The sequence below is a fragment of the Lithobates pipiens genome, unplaced genomic scaffold (genome assembly GCF_037356315.1).
Source record: "Lithobates pipiens isolate NorthernLeopardFrog02 unplaced genomic scaffold, aLitPip1_a1.2 Scaffold_8, whole genome shotgun sequence".
Classification (NCBI taxonomy): Eukaryota; Metazoa; Chordata; class Amphibia; order Anura; family Ranidae; genus Lithobates; species Lithobates pipiens.
In genome coordinates this window covers 622,621,064-622,632,205 of record NW_027507903.1, presented here as the reverse complement: position 1 = coordinate 622,632,205, position 11,142 = coordinate 622,621,064, and the positions used below count along the sequence as shown (strand labels likewise).

At 42.6% G+C, this 11,142-nt stretch overlaps 1 protein-coding gene across 1 annotated transcript; it reads right to left on the bottom strand.

Moving 5' to 3' along the window:
* Positions 1-1,817: 1,817 nt before the first annotated feature.
* LOC143963897 (olfactory receptor 11L1-like) lies at positions 1,818-2,801 on the bottom strand. Its single transcript, XM_077473635.1, has one exon. It carries the CDS (start codon positions 2,760-2,762, stop codon positions 1,818-1,820), a length of 945 nt encoding a protein of 314 aa, XP_077329761.1. The 5' UTR covers positions 2,763-2,801.
* Positions 2,802-11,142: the final 8,341 nt, after the last annotated feature.

The following is an 11,142-nucleotide window of genomic DNA, read 5'->3' as shown; positions in this document are numbered from 1 at the left end:
TTTGCCAGGAGCAACCGTGAGGGGGTGGCCCTGAATCAGTGGCCTCTCCCTCAGCACGGAACGCTCCTTGAGGGATGCCGACCGCCTTGGGCACCGGGGGGCGCGACGCCTCCACGCCCGCGGAAGGCAAGTAACGTACTCATCTGTTACTCTGTCTGCCTATGCCATTCTGCCACAGTATATCTGCATGAGGCGGTCAGCAAGTGGTTAATTCCACCCAGCCCAAGTGGCACATGCGGATGCAGGACCGGTCAATGCCCCTGTCGGCCCATTGCTTACCGTGTGCAGCCTGTTCTTTTTGGGAGGCTGGGCCCAGGGCTTTTCTTTTCAGGGAATAGGTGCAGGAAACCCTCCTTCCTGCGCGGAGAATACCACATCATAGGGTGGGTGTGGACAAATTGTACAATGGGAGGGTCTTAAAGGGACATTGTTCAATAAAACCAGGAATGCATAATACAGGGTTCAGAAAGGCATAATACACAGAGCGCTGGGTTCAGGAGAACGTAATACACAGAGCGCTGGGGTCAGGAGAGCATAATACACAGACCGCCGGGTTCAGGAGAGTATAATACACAGAGCGCTGGGTTCAGGAGAGCTTAATACACAGAGCTCTGGGTTCAGGAGAGCGTAATACACAGAGTGCTGGGTTCAGGAGAGCATAATACACAGCTCATCAGTGCCCAGCCATCAGTGCAGCCTTACCTGTGCCTATCAATGCAGCCTGATCAGTTACCATAATCTCAGCCTCACCAGTGTCCATCAATGCAGCCTCAAGCCACCAGTGCCCATAAATGTAGCCTCAAGTCACCAATGCCCATCAATGCAACCTCATCATCAGTGCCCATCAATGCAGCCTCACCAGTGCCCATCAATGCAGCCTCACCAATGTGGCATTGGTGAGACTGCATTGATGATCACTGGTGAGACTGTATGGATGGGCACTGGTTAGGCTGAATTGATGGGCACTGCATTGTCCATCAATGCAACCCTACCAGTGCCCATCAATGCAGCCTTATAAGTACCCAGTCATCAGTGCCCATCAATACAACCTCATCAGTGCCCAGCCATCAGTGTACATTAGTACAGCCTCATCAGTGGCCAGCCATCAGTGCCCATCAGTACAGCTTCATCAGTGCCCATTAATGCAGCCTCCTCAGTGCCCAATCATCAGTACCCATCAATGCAGCCTCACCAGTGCCCAGCCATCAGTGTCCATCAGTACAGCCTCATCAGTGCCCAGACATCAATGCCCATTAATACAGCCTCATTTATGCCCAGCCATCAGTGCTCATCAATGCAGCCTCATCATCAGTGCCTGGCCCCATCCCATCAGCCTTACCTGGCTCAGCTGGCTGTGGTGTGCCCAGACACCTGAAGAGGAGAGCCGCCGTAGCCGACTTACACAGAGCGGGCCACGGCGTGGCAGAATGACAAATGATGTCCCGCTTCCTGGACCAGGTAGGCTCCTATGATGGATGGCTCAGCCAGTCCGGGAGGCAGGACCTCGTGTGTCACTCAGCCATGCTGGGTAATTGGCAGATGAAAATCCCCAGACGCTCTGTAAAACAACGATGCTTAGCCCCCCCCCCCCCCTCCTGACACCACTTTCACTTGTAGCACAGAAGCCAGGCTTTTGTGTTTACAAGTGACAGAAAATAACAGTGACAGTGAGTCTGGCCAGCCAGGGCCTATTTTAAGGAAGGAGCCTGGTACTGCAGCTCCAATACCCCCTTTGTTAATCCGGCTCTGTATATAGGTGCAGCTCTTTGATAACTCATTAAAGTTCAGCAGAGAAACACACCTTTGTTGAAAAATCTTTATTTCCTAACAAAATTCCTAAAATCAGTTAAGGTTTTTTGCAGAGCTGTCTTGATCTCATGGTTTCTTAAGCTGTAAATGATTGGATTTATCAGTGGAGACACCATGACATACAACAAAGATCTATACTTATTCATGTAGCTTGAGCTTTCATCTGATGGTGTCATGTAGACAATGATCAATGCCCCATAGAAAGCCCCAACCAAGGTTACATGGGAACTACAAGTGGAAAAGGCTTTTCTACGGCCATGTGCAGATGATATCTTTAAAATAGCGACAATGATGCAGATGTATGTAATTATAATAAAAGCAAATGGTAAACATATGGTGATGATTGAAATAATAAAATCTTGTAGCTTCAAAGCAGAAGTATCCGAGGTGGACAATTCAACCACTGGAAAAAAATCACAGAAAAAGTGGTCTATATAATTCAGTCCACAGTAATCAAACCTGTATATCATAATCAATTCACTTGATACTAAAATGATAACAAAGAAACATAACACAATGATCACCTGGAGGCAAACATGAGAATTGATAAGTGAGGGATATCGTAATGGATTGCAGATAGCCAAATACCGATCGTAGGACATAATGCCGATCAGAAAACATTGCAAGTAGCTACATATACCAAAAAAATAAAGCTGAGTAATGCAAATTTCCAGTGATAAGCTTCCTTCATCTTTGAGGATGATATCAAGTGCCGTGGGCACCACACTGGTGGTCAGTAGGACATCAGATGTAGCCAAGTACTTGAGAAAGAAGTACATTGGAAATTTAAGCCGATCAACAGTTGTCACTAAAAAGATTATTAAAATATTTCCACTTAGGATCATCATGTATGTTAGAAGGAACACAATAAACAGCAGAATCCTGAATTTATAAAGACCTTGAAATCCAAGTAGTTTTATTTGTGTGACCTGAGTCTGGTTGAGGTCACACATTCTTTAGTTGGAAAAATATTGGAAGACACCAATTATCTTTTTTCCTAAAAAATAAAATATGAACACACATGATGACAGAACATACATGACTAGGGCAGTCAGATACCTTACTACCCCAAACAAACATGTTTACCGACTTTACACTTATTAATAATGACACTGACACCTGCTGGATGTTAATGGCCTGTTTGGCCTTTATTAAAAATAAATAGCCAAAACTCACTGAAACCAAAAACTTTTCCAGCTCCAATCCCAATACCTTTTGTTTCCGGTCCCTGACGACCCCATCTTCAAAATTTTTAGTCTGTAATACCTTTAAGTTAGTATCTGTCCCCAGCCACCAGAAATTACCTCGGGGACCACTAACTGACCACAGACCCCACTAAATTTTGTTACCTGGTAGTCTATACTTCAACCAGACCACCGGGAGGATTCCACACCTGAAATGGGTCCCACCATTTAATCAATACCTCCTAAATTTTATTCCTTGTCGTCCAAGGCCACAAAGCTGCTCACCTCACATAGCCAATTCCCCTACGCACTGTAACCATTGGGCGGGTGGGCAGGAACTTCTCACCTCGCTTCTCCTTCCCAGACTGCTGACCTTTGCTCGACCCTTCACTGGACATCAACTACACTCCTCCCCATTGCCCTGGCCACCAATCCGGTAAGACCTAAACTTCTTTATCCTCTTTTTCTTAACCCCTTGTTATCATAAGATACTTACACCCTGTCATGTATGTCCTACGCCTACTCTGCTATCCGGCTGCGTACATGTCTGTTTTAACTAAAATTAAAATGAAAACAAGTTATTTTTTTCACAAATGCACTAATCAATTTCTGTGCCGACACTAACCCGAAGGTTGTTCTTTCTGTGTTTTGAAGGTCTTGGTTGCTAGTCAAGTACTAGACAAACATGTAAAAAGGAGAAGGAGAGTACGAAAAAGACTCTTAGGGGTTGATTTCGTTAGTAAAACCGGAGAGCATTAAATCTGGTGCAGATGCGCACGGTAGCCCCAGCTTCTAACTTCAGCTTGTTCAGTTAAGCTTTGACAAAAAAAATGGAAGCTGATTGGTTTCTATGCAGAGCTGCACCAGATTTTGCGCTCTCCAGCTAAACCAACCCCTTAATGTAATGATTGGTTCCAAAATATTGATATTCTTGGATGTGTATGGAGGAGCGTACAAAAGTTAATTTCACTTGAATGATTTTTTGAAAGATTTAATGGGCAAGAGACTTTTCAGGGGAAAAAAAGTCTCCCTCTTCTTCAGGGCTTCAGCAGTCAATTATAATAAAACCCCCAAAAGAATACACTAAGGGGCATTTGCTAAAGCCTGATAAAGACTAATTTCTCTTGATGGTAGTAACTGTAGCCAGCAAAATATGGATATAGACATGGAGTGATAAAAAGGATGTGCTTAATAACTTAAAGTGGTTGTAAACCCTTAAATATACCCAGTAAAGTGACTGGCCTCAGGTGATGCAAAGAGATGAAACAAATTCTGCTACATATGTCATACCTATTTATCTGCAAGCTTGTCTTCTCTACATCCATTCAAAGTCCACAATTTATAAAGCTTGTCTGAACCAACAGAAAGCAGGGGGAGGAGAGCAGGAATTACACATTGTAGAGCTCAGTGAGGAGAGCTCTGAGAGCTGATTGGAGGGAAGGGACACTCCTCCCTCCACACAGCACACAGGGATAGAGCTGGGGCTCTCAGTCAGCTGGCGATCCCTCACCTGTCACCATTTTTCTCTTGGTGTCAGGAAAACATGTCAGAAGTAATTCATGCTGATAGCAGAGGAATGAAGCAGCAGATAGAAATGACTCCAATGCCGCATACACACGATCGGAAATTTGGCCAGCAAAAGACAGATGAGAGTTTTTGGTCGGAAAATGCGATTGTGTGTATGCTCCATCGGACTTTTGCTGGCCGGATTTCGGCCAGCAAAAGGTTGAAAGCATGTTCTCAATTTTTAGGTTGGAAAAAGTTCCTATCCGAAAATGCGTTCGTATGTATGCAATTCCGATGCTCAGATTCAACTACGAGAGGGAAGCTATTGGCTACTGGCTATTGAACTTCCTTTTTCTAGTCCCATCTTACGTGTTGTACGTCACCGCATTCTTGACGGTCGGAATTTGGTGTGACCGTGTGCATGCAAGACAGCTTGAGCGAAATCCCGTCGGAATTCTGTCAGGGAAAACCATCAGCTTTTTCCGACCAAAATTCCGATCGTGTGTACGCGGCATTAGTGCTCTTAATTGAGACAAGTACACACTATAGAGGGATATGTTGGGATTACCACACTTAAGATGGCGGATTTTCAACTTCCGGTTTCCATGTTTTATCCTTGATAACCACAACTAAGATGACCGTAATGGCACTTCCTGTTGTGTTGTACATAAGGAGTGTGTTGGCGGCCAATCAAGATCCCCTGATGAAGTCACGTGATTGACGTAACGCGTAGGGAGTGGCCGTCGCAATACCGGAAGTGACGTAAGACTGGCGGAAGACGCCAGGACACCATTTTCATTGTGTGCTGTTTTACTTATTTCTAAATGTGAGAGTCTTATTCATTTTTTATTTAATAAACCGCTCGTTTTTAACAATACTGCACTATTGGAGCCTTCTCTTCTCTTTTATGTGATTTTATGGAGTGGCATTTGTTTATGGACACCGTTGCCTATACCACAGTACAACTATTACAGGAATGAATGGCCCTCTGGTGGCCCGTGGTGGATGTTCATAACTGGGGAGATATTTACTGTTGAGGACCCCCTGCTGGTTAAAGAGAGAACGGAGGCTGCCTATTCTATTTTATGTGCCTATTTTCCTTAAAGTAGAGGTGAGAGTTCTGGGAGCCCATATCCTTTCCTTTCTTCATGAATATGTTTTAACCACTTCCCCTCTGAGTTGAGTCTATCGGAATACCTTTGGTGCTGTTGAATATACCTAAAGACTTGCTATATGGACAAGATTTCGAGCTACCTTTTTATTTATTTATTTATTTATTTAAGCACTAGCACTCTTATTATCATATTTTGTATTTGCGCAGGACCACTATTTATTTTATATTATAGAGGGATATGCTTTGTTCAGATTTTATGTCTGATGTTTACAACCACTTTAAAGCGGACCTCCACCCTGAAGTGGAAGTTCCGCTCATCTGATCCCCCCCCCCCTCCGGTGCCACAATTGGCACCTTTCAGGGGGGAGGGGGTGCAGATACCTGGATAATCCAGGTATCTGCACCCACTTCCGGGACAAACTAGCCACAGCTAGTCGCAGATGCCCCCCCCCCCCCCCCCCCCGGTGCAGCTCCTCTTTAAAGAAGTGCAAGAACCTAAATTAGAATCTGCAATCAGATGGAATAATTGTGGAGGATATTACTGTCTCCATGTAGGTTACTCTCGATGCTGGTGTGGCTATTCCAGGGACCCTTTCATTCACAGCGACTTGGTACTTGTGAAAATTAGGAAAATGAGGATAAAAGTCTCCCCAGGAGCATGTAGTACAGCAGATGTGCACAGAAATTATTCCATCCCAACAAGGGAGATTTATCATTTAAATATGAAAATTGCAAAGTAGGTTACAATGAAAATTGAGTTTATTAATTGACAATTTCAAAACGATTGTGTGTAAAGTTTACTGTTTGTATCAAATATTTTGTGGTTTTAAGTTCCTCACTTTCTTTAGAATTATGAAAATGATGTCTGGTGAAAAAATACTTCACAATACATGAATACATTTTAGATGATAACAATTTCAGTTTGGATAGTAGATTGTAAAACATCACACACTAATAACACTCCACACACTGGCGTCCGATCGCCAGCAAATTAAATTAAAAATACTAAAGACAACATACAAAGCCATTTACAATGCTGCCCTGAGCTACATCACCAATGTTGTCTCCAAATATCACCAAAACCATCCTCTCCGCTCCTCTCAGGACCTCCTGCTCTCAAGCTCCCTTGTCTCCTCCTCCCATGCTCATCTCCAGGACTTCTCCAGAGCCTCTCCCAACCTCTGGAACACTCTACCTCAATCTGTCCGGTTATCTCCTACTCTGGCTGCCTTTAGGCAATCCCCGACAACTCATCTCTTCAGGGAAGCCTATCCCTCCTCCAACTAATCTTCTACAACTTCCATCAGCTCATTACCCACAGTTACAACTTTCTGTACCACTTGCCCTACCCTATTAGATTGTAAGCTCTTATGAGCAGAGCCCTCTTAACCCTCTATTTTATTGTATTGTAACTGTACTGTCCCCCTTTTATATTGTAAAGTTCTGCGTAACCTGTTGGCGCTATATAATAATAATAATAATAATAATTACTTATCTGTCAATGAACATAAAAGTATGTTTACCAGGTAACTTGGTCCAAGAAAAAGACCACAGAGGAGGAAAATAAACACGTTAAAATAAATAAATCGAAAGGTTAAATCAAAATTATATTGCTTAAAGTAAAATAAACAGTAAAACATCATTGTAATAAAAATGTTTAAAAAATCTTCAATTTAACACTTTCTAAGTCACTGACCAGGACTGTACAACATACAGTATACAAATCAGTTTTGACTTGCATACTTATTAATAATGGTTCCTTTAATTGTACACGGTTATCCTGTCAATCATACATGTTCTGGTCTAGGGCAGCAATGTTCACTCAGTGGGCTGTATCCATGGGAGAACAATGTTGTCACTTATAGTTGCTGCCTCTTGCTTTGAATTTTACAGAGTATTTACAGATTGCCTTTTCTTCTCCTTTTCTACTTTATACAGGGAGAAGGTGAGCCATAGATTACAGAATATAGCAGTAAAGGCCAATATCATTATTTTGAGATTTAAATTCAATACAAAGAAAGTTATAAAGACACTAAGGCTAGCCATACAAAGTATGTATTTCTGGAATGTATTCAACCTTTTTTTAGTATGAAAAACTCTATAAATTAGGAAAAACATAAATAAAGTCAAATAAAAAAAAAGACTAGCCATACAAGGTTGGCCAATAACAGATCTCCATCCACGCAAACAAGGCCCCTGCCATTGTCAAAATATCCAGATCATTGGCTGAAGTTAATGATCCAAAAATGTAATGAAATAAGATAATCAACTTCTGTTGAGCAGGGAAGCCAACACACTGATAGAAATTTGGATGGTCTCTGATGTACCAGACAAATTTTGATCAGTATAAGGCCAGTCTTAAACATTATACAATTTTCTTGTATACTTTTCCTTTACATTTACCAAAACCATAAAATATGAAGTCCAACCTAAACACTTTCAAGTTGTATGCTATCAGGCAGGCCCTTCCACGACATAGTTGAAGGTACATTTTTATTCAATTGAACAAGAAAATTGTATAATCCATTGCCAGCTTTAGTTTTTAGCAAGCATCTGTACTTCCAGAAAATGTTCTTAGTCTAAGAAAAAGCTATCTAAAGCAGCCCCCACATCTAACGGCTGCTACATTGCATTCTTGGGTGTAGTTATTTTTTACCTTCTAGTAATGTTTTAGGTCACACATGAAGTTCTCTTAGCCCTTGTACACACGGTCAGAGATTCCGACGGAATGTGTCCTTTCGGACCGTTTTGTCGGATATTCCGACTGTGTGTGGTCTGCATCGGACTGTTTCAGTCGGAATATCCGACGGACCAAGTTTTCCAACTTGCTGGTAAAATTTCAGACAAAATGCTCGGATCGGACATACTCCGATCATGTGTAGCCTACTCTGACGGACAAAGTGCCATGCATGCTCAGATCAAATTCCTAGACCAAAGCTATTGGCTACTAGCCTGAACGTAGTCCTGTCGTAACGAAATAACGTCATCACGTTATGTACAATCAGATTTTTCCGACAACTTAGTCCGACCGTGTGTATGCAACATCACTTCCGGACCTCTTCCGGAATTAATCCGTTGGAATAACTCCGACGAATTTGGTTGTCGGAATCTCCGACCGTGTGTACAAGGGCTTAGATGTACAATTAACATTTCAAAAAGCAGTAACAATTTTATAAGTGCAACTCATTATTAAACGGTACATTTCTTAAAATAACAAATAACTTGAAATGTAAAATATCTGTGTAGCATGACCTTTGCTATAGCAGTTTTTTTCTTGAATGAGGAAATTATTAATATATCTGGATTTAGTATTACCAATAATTACCTGTGTTTGGACAGTATCATTTGATGTCATTTGATGTCAGTCAGTAGTTCTCTTACAGGTGCACAGGTGAGTTTTTCTCAGAATTAGCCTTTTTTTCTCTTTTTCTCTGCAAGTTCTGATAATTGGCAGCTTTTGAGGAGACTTTATAATGTTCATGGTACCTGGGAGAATACCTGGGGAATACATTCATTGTATGTCAACCCCCTGAGCACACCAACTTCGCACCTGAGTTTTATAAAGTGGCTAATTAATATCATGGAACTGTGTAAGCACCGGATGGCTCATTACTCATTTCTACAGTATATACCATATTTATCGGCATATAACACGCACAGGCATATAACACGCACCTTCATTTTAGGAGGGAAGTTTCAGGAAAAAAAAACTTACATTTTAAATGAAGAACTTTGAAGCAAAATAAGGGTGAGTGCCCATCAATGCAGCCTCACCATTGCCCATCTGTATCCTGATCAATGCCTATCTGCAGCCTCACAATTGCCAATCAATGCAGCCTGATCAATGCCCATCTGCAGCCTCACAATTGCCAATCAATGTAGCTTGATCAGTGGCCATCTGCAGCCTCACAATTGCCCATCATTGCAGCTTGATCAATGCCCATCTGCAGCCTCACCTTAGATTTCTGCTGCCTTGGAGGGGACAGGGATGGGGCGGGATGAGTGCTGTCAGATTACATACAGAGCAAATTAGTTTAATCGGCAGCCTCTTTAATACAAAGTTCTATGATAGACACAACACTGTTCCAATGCCGGCTTAGGAGATGGGACTTCCTACTAGAGAGGCCGCTGGGTAAACAGGAGATTCTCGCTGTATGTAATCTGATGGCACTCGTATCGCCCCCCGCCCCCCCAGGTTCCCTCCTAGGCAGCCCAAATTGCAGTATCAGCGTATAACACGCACATACTATTTGCACCCGATTTTCAGGGTGAAAAAGTGAGTGTTATATGCCAATAAATACAGTACGTAATGATTAAAGATGAGATTCAGTTTCGGATCTAAAATAGGTTTGAAATGAACCCAACCCTTCCATGGCTAACTAATATGTACTTTCTGGTCTTTTAGCTTAGATGAGTTGGCTTAGAGCTGTGGTGCCCAGCATACAGCCTGAGGGCCTCATGCAGCCCTTTGGTATATGATATGCGGCCTTCAGACCTCAGGAGTCTTTATTGGTAACATTGATTTGGTAAAAGAGTTGATCTCTACTAGCATCACGTAACATGTTCCCAGTTTTGAATTGCCTTTTGCAGCACATCCCCAGCCACAAATGTAGCATTTCCAAATTCTCTGACCCTTATTTCCTTTATTAGGTTTCAGTTTTCAGTGATCACAAGCAGTTAAACCCTTAATCTAGGCTCACCTGTAGGGCCAAGAAATATCTCCTAAACCTACACGTTTAGGAGATATTTGCCGAAATACAGGCACCGCTGTCTACGGCGCATGCGTTATAGACAGCGGTGTGCAGGTGCACTGAGCGTGCCGCTGTTAACGGCGATATGCCGTGAGTAGCGGCTCCCGAGCGCATGTGCGGGAGTGATGTAATCGCGGCTCCGTCGAATGACAGCGCCGGAGCAGCGAGACCCACCAAGAAGATGGAGGCTCCGTACACAAGGGGACAGCGGTGACTTCGCTGGCTCCTGTGTCAGGTAAGTGACACATAATGGACTACTATGCGATACATAGTAGTCCATTATGCTTTACCTTTGCAGGGATTTAAAGAGGAAGTAAACCCATCAGGGTTTACGTCCTCTTTAAATATATTGAACATTATGCACAGCCCTTTTATCTCATGGGCCACATTTGAGGCCCCCTTTAGCTCATAAGTTGACAACCTCTGGTTTAGAAGGTCCAAGAATGTGGTCTTTGTTATGTACCAGTCCTCTCACTATAAAAGAAAAAGAGAGGTTCCCAGCAGCCATTTGTCAGTGTGTGTTGGAATAGTTTAGGGTGAGCTAATAGTTTGATAGTCTGTGTGTAGAGAGAGTTTATTGCTGCTATACTGTGCAGTGATCTGCTACATTGTGCTATATTTCTGTGGAATAAAGTCTGTTGGCCTGCATATTCTTGGGTACCTTTTAATTTTTTTGTTTTATTCAGGCTTTTATTTATTACATGTAGACTTGAGATGACTCTGTCAGAGCCACCCTTTCTTTGCAGAAGTGTGTCTGTGTGTGAATGAAAGTCTCCAG

What these genes read in the sequence shown, in the direction of transcription:
- LOC143963897 (XM_077473635.1), bottom strand. Translation starts at nt 2,762, where the DNA reads ATGTGTGACCTCAACCAGACTCAGGTCACACAAATAAAACTACTTGGA.